General features: G+C 36.3%; 1 protein-coding gene across 5 annotated transcripts in view; it reads left to right on the forward strand.

Moving 5' to 3' along the window:
• OSBPL8 (oxysterol binding protein like 8) overlaps positions 1-19,176 on the forward strand; it is a 150,175-nt gene that overhangs the window by 103,303 nt on the left and 27,696 nt on the right. For all 5 annotated transcript variants that reach the window (XM_040981311.1, XM_040981329.1, XM_040981347.1 and 2 more), the window contains 8 exons: positions 3,172-3,242; positions 6,438-6,515; positions 9,471-9,572; positions 12,137-12,340; positions 13,845-13,929; positions 15,104-15,275; positions 17,467-17,704; positions 18,527-18,711. In XM_040981311.1, the coding sequence (XP_040837245.1) occupies positions 3,172-3,242; positions 6,438-6,515; positions 9,471-9,572; positions 12,137-12,340; positions 13,845-13,929; positions 15,104-15,275; positions 17,467-17,704; positions 18,527-18,711 (1,135 nt within the window). The remainder of the gene's footprint in view (positions 1-3,171; positions 3,243-6,437; positions 6,516-9,470; positions 9,573-12,136; positions 12,341-13,844; positions 13,930-15,103; positions 15,276-17,466; positions 17,705-18,526; positions 18,712-19,176) is intronic.

Consider the following 19,176-nt stretch of genomic DNA (forward strand, 5'->3'; position numbering starts at 1 on the left):
CCCAGCTCTGTTTCTAATCCCAGCTTCCTGTTAATGCATATCCAGGAAGGCACCAACTTAGGGCCCAATTGGACTGAGTTCTGGGCTCCTTCTTTGGTCCAACCCAACCCTAGCTTCACAAAGAAACAACTGACATGAGAAAATACTCAAATATTCATTATTGCTCAAACACTTGCAGACTAAGAAAGCTTTCTTGTGGGCTACCACATGTATATAAGACTGGCAAAAAATTAAAAATTTGTCATTGCTGATGTTACTATGAATATGGAGAAAGGACAACTTTTGTATCATAAACAATTTATTATAAAACTTGAAGATTTATTCTAGAACCCAGGAATTCTGTTTCTAGATATAAACCCTAGAGAAAATCATGGTAATGACTACCATGATACATTTCTAATAATATTCATTACACCATTATACGTAAGAAGGTAAAACTAGGAACAAACCAAGTGAACAGTGTTGTAATCTTGCAGTAACATTGTAAAATGCAGAAAAATGAATATAATGCCTGTTATGCTCTGGTCATAGGCTGTTATTGCAAGTTTTCTTTCTTTTGAGGAGAGTGGATTGTGATCAAGAATAGTAACGTGGAGGATGCTATGTGTAATGTTCTATTTCTTGATCTGAATGGACGCCATGTAAACTGCATTCATTACATTATGCATTTATATTTTATACATTTTCTGTAGGCGTGCTATTTTTAACATTCACATATTGCAAACTTTAAAAAAAGTAGAACTGGAGCTCAGTATAGTTTATCATTCATGATGTTTTTTTTAAGATAGGTTTATTTATTTAATTTATTATTTATTTATTTATATTGGAAATTCAGATTTACAGAGAGAAGGAGAGACAGTGAGTAAGATCTTCCATCTGCTGGTTCATTCCCCAAGTGGCTGCAGTGACCAGAGTAAGCCCATCCAAAGCCAGGAGCTTTTTCCCAGTCTCCTTTGTGGGTTCAAGGTTCCAGGCTTTGGGCCATCCTTTACTGCTTTCATAGGCCACAAGCAGAGACCCGGATGGGGTGTGGAACAACCAGGTGCCCATATGGGATCCCTGCTGATGAAAAGCGAAGATTTACTCAGTAGGCTACTACGCTGGCCCGATCAGTTACTTTCTGGGACCCTCAGTTTTTCAATACTGAAACATGTCTTGTTTCTGACAAGGAAGACTAGAGAAAATTGGAAATCAAGCACGTAGCTTAGGTGCATTGGTTGCTGTTATTGTTTATTATCATTACTTTAAATTAGCAGCATAATTCCCACTGTTATTGGTAAATGAATCAGAATTATCCAGGTACAAAGGAAGTTAAAGAGATAAAGGTTACAAGGAAAGATGTCTAAGTAGAGACTCATAACTGGGGGAGAAATAGGGGCCAAAAGCTATAGTGCAAGTTTGATGGGAACATGTGACTAAGAGAGCAAGCCCCTCCTTGTCATGGATCTTTTTGGAGGCTTGGGGGAGGATGGTTATGCAGCAGTGCAACACTGCTCTCTCTCAGGTTTCAGGTGATGATAGGTGAACATCACAGGTGGGCAGAAGGGACCACATAAGTGGGTGTTGGGGAATGTGGAGGCTCCCAAGCTCCTGACCTGAACTAGCTACCTACCCACAGAATTATTTCTAGGTTTTGGTCATTATGAATAAGGCTGCTGTGAACATTCTTGTAATTCAGAATTGTTGTACAGTTATTACTTCTGGATATATCTAGGATTGGCTAACTTTCATATATATTAGAATTTGTGCATGTTCTGCCAAATAATTTTCCAAAGTGGTGATACAGCTTTATACTCCCACCAGTAGTTAACAGGGTTCTAGTTGCTTCACATTCGCACTTGTATTTTGATGACTCTCCACTCTTCATTGTTTAGGATTCCCTTTTTGGTTTTTAAATAAATTTTATTTTTTAAATAATGATTACCTGTTCGTTCCGGGTGGGAAGGATCAGGGTTTAGGGAAAATTGGGTGAATTCATTGCTTCCAAATTTGCTGTTTCTTCTTATAGTTCCTGGGGGAACAGGAGAGTCAAAGCAGAAAGCACTCACAACTTTCCACACGTCCCAGTACCCAGGAATGAGGAACCACCAGCTCATATAAACCCAGGGTCTCCGTGTGTACATATTCCAAGGGTTCTGTTCAAGTGGCTGGGATAGTTCTGAAGTGCTATATTTTTCACCAATCCAAGGATGATGTCACCTTCCCAATGTCCATTCACTCCATTCACCTAGATTTTTTACTGTCATCATTTGTTTGGGGTAGTTTTCCAATTTGTCCTGTTCTGCTACAACACTAAATGTGCTGCCATATTCTCCTTTTGCAACAGGGCCTGTGTCCACAGTTCTACCTTTTCCATTAAGTAGGGCATGTTCTTGCAGGTGAGTCCAAGTACATGGACCAGGCATCCCAAGCATCACCAGGTCCTCCACCTCTGGGCCCCAGGGCCCGGACAGGAGACCCAAACCCCTCCAAATCCCCCACCCCTGGGGCTCATGACACCTGCCAGTTCACAGTAGAATTCTCTTTATGGTGCAGAATTTTTTAAACAGTTAAATGTCTGTTTCGAATGCCCACAGTTCCAGCTCCATTGTCTGGGAGGCACTAGTGATGGCTAAAATTCCTGCCACCCTCATGGGAGACTTGGGTTAAGTTTTGTCTCCTGGCTGCTTTAGTGTGAGGTGATGTGGACATTTGGGGACTGAGTCTACAGATGAGCATACTCTATCCATCCCTCCATTTCGAATATAGATACATGCATACATATGTGTATATATATTTTTAATTCTATGTTGCATTTATGGAAGACAGTAGATTTGCTTCTCTACTGCCAATATCATATGTGCCACAGAGGGGAAAATATATCTTTTTTATATTACAGAAATAATCTAGTAAGATATGTGGACTTAAAATGCAGTGGATTTGGTTTTAGCTGTTATAAACAAAATACAGAATCGGTGATATTGGTATGTTAGGAATGACCTTGAAATGCTTCTCAGTTGGTATTATAGTGATGCAAGTTAAGCTGGCACTCAGATTGCTTCTCTCCCACAACAGAGTGCCAATTTGCATTCTGAATACTCTGATTTTGATCCAGCTTCCTGCTAATGCACTTGAGAAGTAGCAGATATATTCAAGCAGTAACACTGAGATGTTGTCTATTTTTTTTTTAAGGTTTTGAAAGGGGAAAGGAAGATATTTCTCAAAATAAAGATGAATCGTCTCTTTCTATGTCAAAGAGCAAGGTAAGTGTATTGTTTACCACAAATATATGATTATGGTGTTTTTTTCTAATATTTAAGATAAAGGTTCTAACACTAAAATTCTGTCAGGCTTTTATGGGATATTTCTTATATTTAATCTAAACCATGTAGTATATACGGGAAGAATAAAATTCCACAGGGGACGATTGAGGTGCTATTGGTTACTTGGAAATACAACTCCTTGGTGATTCATGTCGTCTCCAGAGTAAGAATGTTCCTGATAGGATTTATGTAGCAGTGCTCAGACTCTGTCTGAAGCTTTAGTTCAAAGGTTTTCATGTATTTGAAGAAAATTCTTAAGTGTTTTGGGTTCAGCTAGATGGCATTAAAAATATACATACATTTTACTGATTAAAGGCCAGAGATCTTTGCAGTAATACTGAGTAATTGAACATTTTCTTGGAATGAGACATAGTTTCTAAATTAGTATTTCTCAGACTGTGATACTGTCCTTTGTATTTTAAAGAAGTTTTAAGAATTATTTTTCTTCTTTAAGTTTTTTTTTTTCAAACTTTGGGTTGATATGATGCTTTTGCATTTGAAAGGAATATAATTCAGTATTTCGGCACACACACACAGCATGCCAGCACTTTGCTTTTCCATCTCCCTATTTTGTTGTTGTTGGAAGGCTTTTTCCTTTAAGAGTACATGTTCATGTTGAGAAACAGTCTAGCACAGTTTTCCTCCAGCTTTTTCAGAGGATTCCACTTTCGACTTTTCTGTATGATTAGGATTGATAGCAGGAGTAGCTTTTGGTTTGTGGAATCAGACGTCAGTGACGATGAGAAAACCTTTCTCATGAATCTGTCAACTCCATGCTGTTCTCAGCAGTGTATTTTGCTCTGATTACCATGGTTTTTGTTCCTGTTCTTCAGAGTGATTAAGATGATTGCACAGTTTGTTCTTATGTATGATTTTACACAACTGTTCACACTTTTCAAATATTGCATGAAAGTTTATCTGTCATTTGTATAAAGTACTTAAGGTAGAAAGTTGATAGTACTTTGTATATGTGTATATATATATTTTATATGCATATATGTTCATTTATAATGTATATAAAGACCTTGGTCATGTAGAGAAGAAAAGATTTCCATTTCCTATTGCAGAGTTTGTTAGCTAAACTAATAAAGCAAAAGACAGCTTAAAGGTATAAAAGCTTAATAATCCATTTAATACACATTCTGTGTGACAGAGGAGCCTCCAACATGAAGACCCCCCCCCAAAATAGTAAAATCTGTTTATGTTTGTACTTTGATGTGATGATTATACAGTCATATAGAAATTGTCTAAGCAAAAGGGAGTATGACTTAATAAGAATAAGCTGTGAAGAATTTAGCAAGGCCTGTTTCACCAGATTTTTCTAGATATCTGTGTCATTGGATCGTTTCTCCCAACTGTAGGAATTAGTGCTTACCTCAAAGGAAGTTTAGAAAATTCTTTGGTAGCCTGCTTCACTTTAGAAAGGTGAGAGATGGTCAGTGATCCTCCTACTTCTGAACGTCACAATTTGCCTCAGCTGGAAACATTCTGCTTGTGAAGATGCCATTTTGGGGGTGGTATGTTCTAAGCCTTGTCAGCCATTTCATGTGAGCTGTGTAGTTGAAAAATATCAAAGAAGAAATAGTTTCTCTTGGATCTGACACAAGTATAGTTTAGTGATATTTATAATTTTTGAAGTAAGCTGTTTTCAAGCAACTGATAGTAGAGTTGATGCATATATGGTTGTTATCTCATTTAACCTGAAAACAATATTCCAGTTAGAAGAAATAGCCTCATTTTACAAATGAAGAAGCTTAAATTGACAGAAATTAAATCACTTCTCAAAGTCATGTAGCCTATAAGAGAACAGTAGCTAAGGGGGAAGAAAAATTAAAAAAAAAAATACAAAGAAGCAAGCAGTTCTATACATTGAATCCTGTGATTATGATTAAGATAGTGATCAATAAAGTTATGGAGAAAGGGACACTTCAGTTAATCAACAGAAATATGATTCTTGGTATTTAAAAATATGTTGATACATAAAATTTAAAAATAGTATGTAGGTATCTTGTGTAGTTTGTTTCTCAGATTTAGACTGCAAGTATGGCAAAGATTCCTGAGATACATGTGCTTTGATCTACAAGCTCATGTAAAACACCCTTCTGACCTGCTGATTCCTTACATGTAGAAATATTTCAGGAATGACCAAGCCAGCTGTATTAATCATTATTAACTGATTCAGAAAATCAACCTCTCCAAATCTCCATTTCCTGATTTACAAAATGGAGGGCGAGAAATTGCTTGTTATTTCCAGTTTTCAAGGTCCTTATGAAGAGTAAATAAAAATATGGGACATAATCTAAAAAAATCTGGAACAAATACAAGACATTATCAACAGTTTAAGTGTGTTGGATTCATTGAAATTAGACCACAGGAATATTGATATGAATGCTGCACAAATTAGGCAGAGTGATTAATTACTGGGTAGTTAAGATATTCATTTTTATTTCCATTAGAAAAGGAGTAACAACTGTGCTGTACATGTACCAACATGCTAGATTTTACATGGGCTGGCTTTTTTTTTTTTTTTTTACAATCTTTTACATAGTTAATTAGGGCAAAAAGATTCAAGGGCTATAGGAAAGTGGGAAAGACCACTATTTCCACATTTTCTTCTTTCCTAATCTGGGTCAAAGGGGGAGGTGAGGGGAGAAGCCCCACCAATCTCCCACTCATCCCAGGTCCCTGATGTGGAGCATGCTCCAAGGGTCTTGCTCAAGTGGTTTTGATAGTTCAATAGTTATGAATTGCTGCCAATCTTGCCATTCCAAGCATGGGCTGGCTTTTTATTTAGAATATTTAAATGTGAAAAACCAGTAATTTGGTTAGTTTTAAGAACAATACCTGTATTTATTTTTGGCAGCACTTCAAAAAACACAACATAAAAATTTACAAATTGACTTAACTTGATATTGTAGATTATTTGTTTTTACTTTTGTGTATTTGGAAGTTTGACATGAATTTTTTTAAATAAAAATACTATTTAGAAATAAATTGGTATTTTAAAATATACATTTCCTTAAATCATAGGAATGACACAAATACAACCTTAACATAAATTTCTATGTGAATTATAGAGAACAAGTGAATATTTTAATTATTATTTCATTCCTGTTCATTTCTGTGTGATTTCAGTCTGAATCTAAACTTTATAATGGCTCAGAGAAGGACAATTCAACTTCAAGCAAGCTCACAAAAAAGGAATCACTTAAGGTTAGTTTTCATTGTTATTTCTAGAAAGAAATATATGTTGTGCTTTGTATATGCTTTTCATGTGGATTAGGATAAATATGTGTGTTCCTAAAAAAGGAAAAAAATCAGGAGAAACAGATAAAGTATTAATTTTTTTTTTTTTAGTTTTTTTTTTTTTTTTTTTTTAAAGATTTATTTTTATTATTTTTTCATTGGAAAGGCGGATATACAGAGAGGAGAGACAGAGAGGAAGATCTTCCGTCCGATGATTCACTCCCCAAGTGAGCGCGACGGGCCGATACTATGCCGGTCCGAAGCCAGGAGCCTCTTCCGGGTCTCCCACGCGGGTGCAGGGTCCCAAAGCCTTGGGCCGTCCTCGACTGCTTTCCCAGGCCACAGGCAGGGAGCTGGAAGGGAAGCAGGGCTGCCGGGATTAGAACCGGCGCCCATATGGGATCCCGGGCGTGCTAGGTGAGGACCTTAACCACTTGCGCCACCGCACCGGGCCCAAAAGTATTAATTTTTATAAGATGCATTGGAGTCAGCTGCTTAGGCTGTTAGGTAAGTACCCTGGAGGGGGGGGAGTCTGTTTTAGCCCTACCCTAAACACTCCAGGGGCTGCAGTTTTGCTGTCTGCACAGCTCTACCAATCCAGCAAGCATAGAAACTCTGGAGCATGTCAGAAGTACTGCTTGCTGAGTCATTGGCTAAATTTGGCCAACAAGTATATGTGTGCACACACAAACACATACATACATACATGTACGTGTGTAAATTTATGATTTTATGTATTTGAAGGGCAGAGACAGTGAGATCTTTCAACCTCTGGTTCACTCCACAGTGTCTGCAATAGTCGGGGCCCTGCTAGGCTAAAGCCAGGAGTCTGGAATTCCATTTGCGTCTTCCCACATAAATATAGAGCCCCAAACACTTCAGCCGTCTTCTGCTGCCCTCCCAGGTGCACCGACAGGGAGCTGGGTTGAAAGTGGAACAGCCCAGACTTGAACTGGCACTCAGATGGGATGTTGGTGTTACAGGAAGCATCTTAATCAGCAGTTACTTATGCCAGCTTAAGTAGATAAATTTAGGCTGAGTTCTGTCATGTTTAAAATTTTTTTTAAGAATTATTCATTTTTATTTGAAGTCAGATCAGATTTATAGAGTAAAGAAAAGACAGAAGAAAAGATCTACCATCTGCTGGTTCACTCCCTAAAGGGCCAAATGGCTGGATTTGAATCAATCTGGAGCCAGGAGCCAGGAGTCAGAAGCCTTCTCTGGTTCTCCTACGTGGATGCAGGGTCCCAAGACTTTGGGCCATCCTCTACTGCTTTCCCAGGCCACAGAGAACTGGATGGGAAATGGAGCAGTCAAATGGAATCCTGGCACATAGAAGGCAAGGATTTAGCCATTGAGCCATCACACCAGGCCCACATTTTAATTTCATTCTCCTGTTAAAAGCTATTAATTCAGATACAAATTATTAATAAAGACCAAAAGTTCTAGTACTTTGTAGTATTATTTTTTTTATGTTTACATAGTCTCTTTACAATTAATTGAAATATTTATGTTGGAAATTTTCAGGTTATAATTTTTTAAATGCAATTATCATCAAATAGTAACAATAAAACAATAGTAAGACTGTATGACTCCACTGTTGTTTTCTCAGATTATCTCACCAATAACTTTGTTTTGAAAGTAAAGCTTTAGTATCTTGAATGGTTTAATTCTGCTATGATGGTTTAATTATTTTTATCTTATTTTCACAAAAATGAAAAAGTTTATATTTGTAAACCATTATAGCATTTTTTGTAAAATTTAAGAAAATGATAAGAGATTTTTGTCAGTAAGAGACTATATGAAGAAAACACAGAAGCTATTTTAATCCAGTGGTTAGGAGGATAGGTTTTGAGCCCGTCTGCCTCTGTGTGAATCTTTGTAATTTATTAGCTTTGTGCATCTGGACAAATTACTCTCTCTGCTTCAGTTTTATCATCTGTAAAATACAGATAATAATTGTTCAATTCACAAGATTAATGTAGGGATTAAATGACGTAATAATACTACAGGAGAGTGTACTTACTGTACTCATACTAGAAAACCTTTATAGCGTTAAAAGAATGAGGTAAATAATATGGAAACTCTTGAAGTATGAATGGAAGGACTTTACAATATGTTACACACACACCAAGATGCCTGTACACATAAGCTGTGTACTTCTCAATATTTTGTGGATTAAAGGACCAAAAAGGATAGTGTTTCCCAGAAGGTTAGCAGTGGCTCACTTCTGGGAATTAGCAAGGGATAAGGTGTAGTAAAGGAGACTTTCATCTTCTATAGTCTGAAATTAATACCATGACACTGTATTCGAATCTCATTATGTAATTAAAAAGAGATACATGTATTTCAAATGATAGAAGTACACTTTTTTCTATCAGAAAAAAAAATTACAATCTTTGCTTTCTGAAAATTGCTCCCACCTATAAATCAAACTGTTTTTTTTATCCTAAAATGCAAAAATTGCAAAGAGGTTTAGAATGTTACTTTTCTTAAAGATTTATTTACCTGTTTGTTTATATTTTTTGAAGGTAGAGCAACTGAGAGATACAGAGACAATCTTTCATTCACTGGTTCACTCCACAAATGGTCACAATGACCAAGGCTAGGCCAGGCCAGGCCCAAGCCACGAGATAAGAATTTCATGCTGATCTTCCACATGGGTGACAGGGTCCTAAGGATCTGGCCATCTGCTGCTGCCTTCCTAGGCATATTAGAAAATTCGATCAGAAGCTGAGTAGCTGAGACTCCACCACTGATTATGGATGCTAAATTTGCAAATAGGGGCTTAACCTACTGTACCATAATTCTGGTCTCAAGCTTTAGAAACCCTCTGTAATTCTCTAGCTCTAAAAAATGGAAACTAAATTGCTCATTTCTATTGCATTAAATTTTTAATTCTTCTGTCATTTCTACAAATAGGTACAAAAGAAAAATTACCGAGAAGAAAAGAAGAGAGCCACAAAGGAGTTGCTCAGTACAATCACAGATCCTTCTGTTATCGTTATGGCTGATTGGCTAAAGGTCAGTGTGTGCTGAATATCGCATTCAAGGTGCTGGATATTTGTCTGCTGGAATAGACAAGCCAGGAGCAAAACTCTGGCCAACAAGACAAAAACAACTAGACTGCTTATTTTTCACTACGAAAGAAACCATTCATTACATTCCAGAGATTCTGTGTTCTGATCTTAATGGCAAGAGAGAATCTCATGTCTGTTTAAAATGGCATTAGATATGGATAATATTTCTTTGAAAACAAGTTTCTGTTTGTGTGACACTATACTATCTAATACAATAGTCTGTAACAATATTTTCCTGGCTATCCAAATTATGATTAGTATCATTGTATACATGATATGCGTATTGTTGAGAAAAGGCAAACATAAAAACTGTTGTTCAAGCAACACTACTTACCTTATTCAGTGACAGACACGCATACTGCCATTTCCAAATGCTGCTTGTTTTGGTCTTTCTCTTATCCCAGTCTCTGTATCCTCTTTGTCTTATCTGAAGGATAACTGGTAGGAATCTTCCAGACTAATCCTAACTTTCAAAATGATCTTTAACTACCAGAAAATCTTAGTACCTGACACTCACCTGAGTCTCACCCCAGTCTCCGACGCTTTCTGTACAAGGGTTGGTAAGACCTCCAACGAAGTAGCCTGTGTACTGTCTGTCCTAGAAGTGCTGCCACTGGAATGAGAGTGCAGTGACACTTTCCCTGATGATTCAAATCATGTGAAGCATCTTCTTCAGGCTAGTGCTGAAACCCTTCTGACTTGCTCAGGCTGTGCTTGGAAGTGTATTAACTCCAGCTGTTTTTCAGTGATCATCCATTGACTTCTGGCTGACTTTGCAAACTCTACCTCCATTCTGATTATTTCCCTCCACGTTCTATTGTCACATCACCAGAATACAGAATGTTAGCTCAGGATGAGTCTCTTCCTTTCACTTTCCTCATCTTACTGTCTCTTCTGCAATTACATGTGCCTTTTTAAAAAGATTTTATGTCTGGTTTCAGAGTATGTCTTTCTACATTTTTCTTATTTAGAGATCTTATAGTATGCTATAGCTCCTTTTGGGGGCTATAGAGCTCTATATTTATTTCTGTATTTATTTATGTAAGTGCATTGAAAAAAATAAATGTTTTACACTAAATAAAGGCAGGCGTAATTCCCATTTCAATTTAATTGCATATTAGCATCCTTTGAATATTGTGAATTCAATGTGTTTCATAGAAATAATTTTAATATGTTACAGGAATAGAAATTAATAGAAAAGTGGTATAGGTTTTCTGGCAGATCATTAAGCTCAAGCCGAAAAATACTTTATGCAAGTGGAGAGTCATATAACTTTTGTTTTAAAATTTCCTTTGAGAAATTTAAATGGCACATTTTATGTAATTACTAAGAACAAAATAGTTTGGATTTCGTAATTTAAGAGGTAAAAAAGGATTCTGTTCTGACTATTCAGCAAATATTTAGAATATTTTACAACAATAAAATTACCACATTGATACATGCTGCAAAAAAGAAAAACCTCAAAGCCAGTAAGGTATATTGTAATGACCCTGGGTTAAATTAGGGGATTAGAAAAACTGCTTTAATTAATATGTTATTTTGAAATTGTTGACCTAGTCTTTCCTAAAAAGTTGAAGCTTGTAAGAAGAAGAATCCATGTCATTTTTTTCAAGTCTCTTTAAAATGCTGCTTCTTTTGCTGTAGCTTTGAATAATGTATATATTACTACTGGGAAGTGAAGATATATTGCATTATGCTTCTCTACTCCTGACTAAAAGGAGAACTCCCAAGAAAGCTGTTAAATATACCGTGATAGGCCCTGGTGCAGTAGCCTAGTGTCTGAAGTCCTTGCCTTGTACACTCTGGGATCCCGTATGGGTGCTGGTTCTAATCCCAGCAGCCCTGCTTCCTGTCCAGTTCCCTGTTTGTGTCCTGGGAAAGCAGTCAAGGACAGCCCAAACCTTGGGACCCTCACCCAAGTGGGAGACCTAAAAGAGGCTCCAGGCTCCTTGCTTCGGCTCGGCACAGCTCTGGCTGTTGCAGTCATTTTGGGAAAATATCATTGGACAGAAAATCTTCCTCTGTCTCTCTTCCTCTCTGTATATCTGACTTTTTAATAAAAAAGAAAAGAAAAAAAGACACAGGGCTTTCTGCCCCTCACATTAAAAAAAGATACATGTATGTGTATGTCTATATCTATATACCTTGACAGTATGATACTCGATATCTACCACTGCCTAAACCTACACTGCCATGTTACTTAAACAGCTTAATGTTGGACTTGTGACTGTTACTGAAGGACTATAATATTGTAATAATATGGGGAAAATTTAGGGGTGGGTACTGGGGAGGGAGGACAGGGATGTGGAAGGTGGAATCCCTGTATCTACAAAACTGTATGATGGAAAATTATAATAATGATAAAAATGTCAAAAAAGTATGTGTTACATCTGAGGTGTTCACATTATGGAAATTCCAGATTATAACATCCCATTTGTCATGATTCTGTTTATACTTTACGGAGTAGAAGGGGAAAAAAATTGACATATTTTCTGTTATCATTCCTAGATTCGTGGTACCCTCAAGAGCTGGACCAAGTTGTGGTGTGTGTTGAAACCTGGAGTGCTTCTGATCTATAAAACCCAAAAAAACGGTCAGTGGGTAGGAACCGTCCTTCTGAATGCCTGTGAAATCATTGAGCGTCCATCAAAAAAGGATGGCTTTTGTTTCAAACTCTTCCATCCTTTGGAGCAGTCTATTTGGGCAGTGAAGGTATGTAAGCAGTTGCATCCATGTAGAAAGCATTAAGGTGATAATCTATGAATAAAACAGAGAAATCAACACGATTTCCTTCCTCTGCCAGGTATTTGTTTCTGTTTTAAAGTGCATCATTTCCCTTTCTGCCTCTGCTCAAAATGAAATGTGTACCAAAGGCTTTGTTTGCCCTTAAGTTCTACAATGAATTCTCAAGAAAATTCGTATTTCATCTTATTTCTTCTTCTGTCCTTGGCAATTCAATTTTAACTATCTTTTTCAGTTTATAATTCCTAAGTATTCTTTGTAGCAGTGTTGTGTTTATTATATTTTTTCTCTTGATCAAAATGGGAAAATCTGCCACAACAGAAACTGCTGCTTATGTTTGTGTTCTTTCAAATGGTCGTACAAATGTGTGATGGGAGACTGTCAGCACAAGTAGTGTTACTATTTACCGCTCCTAATAGGCAATTGTTTTTAAGAGATGGAGCCCTAATGTTTTTCTAACTGGAAACCACTGCTCTGTTCACTCTTGCCCCACAAAAGCAGAAAAGTAGAAATGCCTTATATGGTGAATTATAAAGAATTGTACAAGCAGTAGACATGCATTACATACACTATAACTGAATCAGTGAATCTAGGGTACATTTTATAACATAAGCATCATTTTAATTTTTAAGAAAGTTGATGTCTGTGAATAACGTGTTTTAAAACTCCTTCTTTAAGGAAAAACTCACAGATTTGGTTTAACTGAAAATAGCTTGGATAACCCCACACCTTGGTAGTATTACTTAAAGAGGCAATATACACATATACCTTTAAAAAAGACATGAATCTGTATCTTCCTAATGTTTATGCTTTTTGAATTTTTTCTGTGATAACCTAAAGTAACTTTTTCTAAACAGCTTCAAAACTTTTATTGTTATAATTATACTGTAAATTCAGTGCTTTTCTTTCCAGTTAAGACATATCCATCTGTATAACCCTGGTGTTAGATACTTCTTTAAAAATTCCAGCTAAAGCAAGAATTTTCTTTTTTGTTTCTGGAAAAATAAAATTGTCTTGAATAGTTGGCCTTTAAATGCAGATATCATCATTTATAAAATGGAGATTTGTTTTACCTTAGATCCACTAAATATTCATCCCTTATGGATTATTTACAGTTGTGTTGTTTAGATTTTAAGAAATGTATTATTTCTTACCTAGTAGTGTCTGCAGGATGGACATTCTGTGTGAAGTTAAAAATTTGGCTTAGTATGATAAATTTTAGGTTCTCTTTGCTATTTGAGCACACATAGGTTTAAGGTTTTAGGGTTGATAACTTATTTCTGTTAATGAAATACATTTGCTGGAAAAGAATACTTTCTTAAATGCTTCATATCATCTTCTTAAGGATGAAATTAAAGCTTATTTGCATATATTATAATACATGCCTAATTTAGATTATTACAGATGATAATGGATGATATAAAATTGAACTCTCTTAGTGCTTAATGTTCACCATTTTTATTTTATTGTGAAGGGTCCAAAAGGTGAAGCAGTTGGCTCCATAACTCAGCCCTTACCCAGCAGTTATTTGATCATCCGAGCTACTTCAGAGTCAGATGGTAAATATAATTTGGTGAATTGGATTTAAGAGCTCATTTTATTTGCGACTATGTAGTATCCTTGGGGGGAAATCTGTTTTAGTATAGCATTTACAACAGAAGCATGGTGGTCATAAATTGTTTAGAGTATTCATATTATTAACTCTATACATAAACAGAATAATAAGATAGAGACATTGTGTCATGAGTCACCAGCTTGCAGTTGTCTTCTTCATCTCCATTGATATTTAAACACCTTTCAGGTTTATTAGTGTCCTTTGTGGTAACACTTTATGTTTTATCTTTCTGAGATGCATTTAATAATATTAAAAGTTTTAATGTTGTAATCAGACAATATAATAATGTTTGGGGGATTTTTTTTTGTTCAAGTACAAACTATTCCACAGTAATTTAAAACATAATTTATGAATAACTATGGGAAGAGCAAAATTTGTTTATATCAAAGTAATATGACAAACTTTAGTGACTAATAGTGGATTTCTTCTTCACTTTCATGTTTCATAATTGAGATTGGTTTGATGTAAGAAATCTGGTAAGCTTCCAGAGTTTACTTATAGCAGATGATTTTTTTAAAATATTAAAATATAGGCATGAACTTTCAATATGGAAATGTTTTACTTGGTTGAAATTAGAAGTTGAAACATGAATTTTAAAAGCACTTAAATAAACACGAACATTTTCTGCTAATTTTTAAAATTTTTGTTTAAAAAATAGCAGTGTTTTTCTTAATCTATGACAGTGATAATTTTATGTAGCCATTTTCCTGACCTAAAATTTTCAAGCATATAAGTGGAATAGAAGCTCAACCTCAAGGTAGTCTTATCAAAAACATCTTTTCAATAGTAGAAACATAATCCATTCAGTGTTTTATGGACCTTGCTTGGTGCCTTTACATTGTGCTGTGTTTTAGTGTTCTATGATTTGAAAAATAAATCACATTGATTACACTTTCTAATACATGCTGTATGCTATTCATTTGTTAAGTGGTTTCTAAGCACTTCATATTTTAAAAGTTTTATAAAATTCGAAAGGTTGTATTGAGCAATCCTGGAAATATTTTATGTTCAGTTTAATTGGCTAGTACATATTTTTAAAGAAATAATAGTGTGTTCGGTGTAAGATGGTTGCTAGTTTCATGGTATGACATACTGTTTATGAATCTGTGTTTATCCAGGGAGGTGCTGGATGGATGCTTTGGAGCTGGCTTTGAAATGTTCTAGTCTTCTTAAACGGACAATGATCAGGGAAGGAAAGGAACATGACCTGAGCATTTCATCAGATAGCACACATGTGACATTGTATGGCTTATTACGTGCTAACAATCTCCACAGTGGTGACAACTTCCAGTAAGTAGATGCTGCCAGTAATTGGGAAATGATTTCGTAGATCATATGTACTGTTCATTGGATTAGTTGAAAGGCCTAAAATTTTAATAGTATTGCTAGGATTGAAATTTGCCTGTATTCTTCCTATTTTATAATTTGAGCCATAACATAAAATTTGTTAGGGGCCAGCATTATGGTGTAGCAAGTTAAACCATCACCTGCAGTGCTGGCATCCAATATGGTTGCTGATTTGTGTTCAGTTACTCTAGTTTTGATTGAGTTCCTTGCAACTATGCCTCTGAAACCGTCAGAAGATGGCCCTAGTCCTTGGGCACCTGCCACACATGTAAGGTACTTGGATGAAGCTCCTGGCTTCTGCCTAATCTGGCTCAGCCCTATAAATTTGTAGCCATTTGGGGAGTGAGCCAACACATAGGAAAGCCCTCTCTCTATGTCTCCCTCTATATGTAATTCTGTCTTTCAAACAAATCTTTAAAAAATTTATTTAGCTACTATAATCAGGTGTAGAAATTTATTTGATTCTAACCATTGTGAATTACTTTACTATTCCCAAGTATAACCCCACTAAACTATGCATTTTGCCTTTATGGTGTTCCTTCAATAACAATGATTTCTTGCTTCCTCATTTCTCCTGCTGTAACACAATGTATTTTTTTTTTAAGAACAGTTTCATATATTTTATCACATGTGAAGTCCTTCCTGTCTATTGACAGTGAGATGTAATTTGTCCTCCTGTTGCTAATCTGTAACACCTTTTTGTAATTGCTCTGGAGTTACTTTACCTGGTATTTGGGGAATTATTTTATATTATAAATAGTTTAACTTGGAATTGTATCCGATATTTGCTTTGATTCTCGGAGGCATACATTGTAATTGATACTAAAAAATAAAAACAATAACAACAACAAAAAACCAGTTTCAAAAGAAAGTAGGCAGCAGCAAAAAATTGACCTGTTGGGGGCCAGGTCTCTTCAGTAGCTGTCTAGCCAAAAAGGTCTTACACTTCTGCGCTTCCATCCTTCCCCAGCCTCTATCCTGCACCTGCTTATTCCATGAGGCTGGCGATTACCCTTTTAAAGTTAAATTACTACCCTCCTCATTTTAACTTCAGCCAAACACTATGATTTGCATTTTTTTTCTTTCTTTCATGCCTGTTCTTTATAGGCCTGGAATCTGGAGATTTTAACTTAATCCTGAGCAACTAGAGGATGAACAGAATAAGAAGGGAACAGGGATCAGAAGATAGGTAATTGTTGGGACCCGAGGTTTTTCTCCTTTTGCACAAATTATAAAACAATGTTTATCGTCTTGAGGCTATATATTGACTTTCTCTCTTTTTAAAAGTTGTTTATTTGAAAGGCAGAGGTGCAAAAGAGAGAGAGGGAGACAAAGGGAAAGATCTTCCAGCCTTTGATTCACTGATAGTGCAACAGCCAGGGCTGGGCTAGGTTAAAACCAGGAGCCAAGAGCTTTATCTGTATCTTCCATGTGGATGGCAGGGTCTCATTTTCTCAGTCATTAGCAGGGAGCTGGATTGGAAGTGGAGAAGTCAGGACATGAACTGATGCCCACAAAGAATGCTGCTATTGCAGGTGGTGACTACCTGCTACTCCATGACCCTGGATCCTAGATTGATCGTAAATTTCCATTCACTGTTCCACCAGATATTTTGTGTCTTAAGATCAAGCTTATCAAACAAACACTGAATAGAATTCAGTGCAATTACTTACTTATCTTTTGCATTTTCTTATTCTTGAATTTACTTTGGGTTACTTTGGAGATTTTCACAGGTGAAAGCAAAGTCATGATTCATTTGAATTTACTGAAGAATCTAATGATCTTGGCTTGCATTTTCTTCACACCAGAAATCACAATGAAGTTTATTCAACGGATGATATTTGCAAAACTAAGAGGAGCAAGGCTAACAGAAAATAGTCTTAAATTTTGCTTTCAGAAGTTTTGCACTTACATGGTAGACAGAGTGCAGACTGCCATCTTTTAACTTTTATTTAGTATTTCTGTGTTTCTATTAACTGATCTGTAAACTGAGAATGATTCAGAGTGATATTTAGGATTAAATGAGCTAAGCTATGAAACATTTAGTAAAGTACCAGCATATAATAAAGTTTCAAATTTTACATTTCATTCTTAAACTCCTCTATTTTTTCATTCTAACACTTTTTCCCCTAAGGTTAAATGATAGTGAAATTGAACGACAGCATTATAAGGACCAAGACATGTATTCTGATAAATCTGATAAAGAAAATGATCAAGAGCATGATGAGTCTGACAATGAGGTGATGGGGAAAAGTGAAGAAAGTGACACAGATACATCAGAAAGGCAAGATGACTCCTACATTGAACCTGAGCCTGTTGAGCCCTTAAAGGAGACCACCTACACTGAACAGAGCCATGAGGAACTGGGAGAGGTAAAATTTGATTTTGGGGATCTAGATTCCGAATTCTCGAGAAATTTTCAAGTGAAATTGAAGGTATTGTTTATTTGACCACCAGCTTATTTTCCCAAAAGAGAATATTAGTATGATGTCTATAGTATTTTTTTTTTACGATTTTTTATTTACTTATTATTGGAAGGTCAGATATAAAGAGAGAAAAGGAATCCACTGGTTCACTCCCCAAGTGGCCACAATGGCCAGAGCTGAGCCAATCTGAAGCCAGGAGCTTCCTCTAGATCTCTCACACAGGTCTCAAGGCTTTGGGCCATCCTCTACTGTGCCCAGACCACAAGCAAGGAGCTGGGTGGAAAGTGGAACAACCAGGTGCCCAATGTGATCCTGACGTGTGCAAGGCTAGGATGTAGCCACTAGGCTACTGCCCTGGGCCCTGTCTGTTTTATTTTAAAAGTTGCATTCAATGAACTGTGTCAGGATCTGTGAATGGCCAGACACATATACTCATATAAATATCAATATTCTGTTAGAGTTTTCTTGGCCTTTGTTGATTTGTTTTAGTTTTCTTTAAAGTGCATAGTGCCAGTTGAAGTGCAAAGTTATCAATGCATAGAAGTAATTGGGGTTAATATTTTTATAGTGGATATTTTATATATCATTCATTTTATTATTTTTCATGTATATAGCTATTGACTTTATTCCTTAATGGATTTTGAAATTGAAGATAATGAGGGTAGTCCTGTAAAAAGTTTGTATTTCCAACAATAGCTATGTTATCTGTGTATCTATGTGTTTGAAATAAGTATGTTTTATTGTTTTGTTTCGTTTTAATGGCTGAAGGCGGGTGAGGCTTCTCAAACAGAAACTGTATCTGAAGAAAACAAAAGCCTTATCTGGACGCTGCTGAAGCAAGTCCGTCCTGGAATGGACCTATCCAGGGTGGTTCTGCCTACGTTTATTTTAGAACCCCGGTCTTTCCTGGATAAACTTTCAGATTACTATTATCATGCCGATTTCCTGTCTGAGTAAGTAGATGATTCTTCTTAAAATAGAAGATCGTGAGGAGTTTTGAATGCTGTTTTCAATGATTATGCCCTTCCAAAAATCAGCCTGTAATGAGACATGACTCTCCGTTCACCACTTCTGTTGCTGATCTTAATAAAAGCCGATTTAGCACTTCGTTCTGAAGTTCCCATTTATGAAGTTGAGAGATCACAGGTTTGAGAAAGACAAAAGTTCTGCCCCTTACCTGACAACCATGGTTACAGACTGCTCGACCTGTTTGTCTTTCCTCTGCCCTGAGCTCTGGTTTTGGTGCCACTGTAGGATTTGTGCTTTGGTTCAAGCCTGTGTATTCTCTGTGGTTTATCACAACGAGAATGTCCTGCCAGTTCTGGCTTTGAAGAGAAATTCCAACTCTTTTCCTTTTTTCCTTAAGCTGCCATCTGATCCTAGGTGTTAATTCTGGGTGAAGAAGGCAGGCATAAAGA

The sequence above is a fragment of the Ochotona curzoniae genome, unplaced genomic scaffold (assembly GCF_017591425.1).
Source record: "Ochotona curzoniae isolate NIBS_2020 unplaced genomic scaffold, NIBS_Ocur_1.0 contig_1014, whole genome shotgun sequence".
NCBI classification, from domain to species: domain Eukaryota; kingdom Metazoa; phylum Chordata; class Mammalia; order Lagomorpha; family Ochotonidae; genus Ochotona; species Ochotona curzoniae.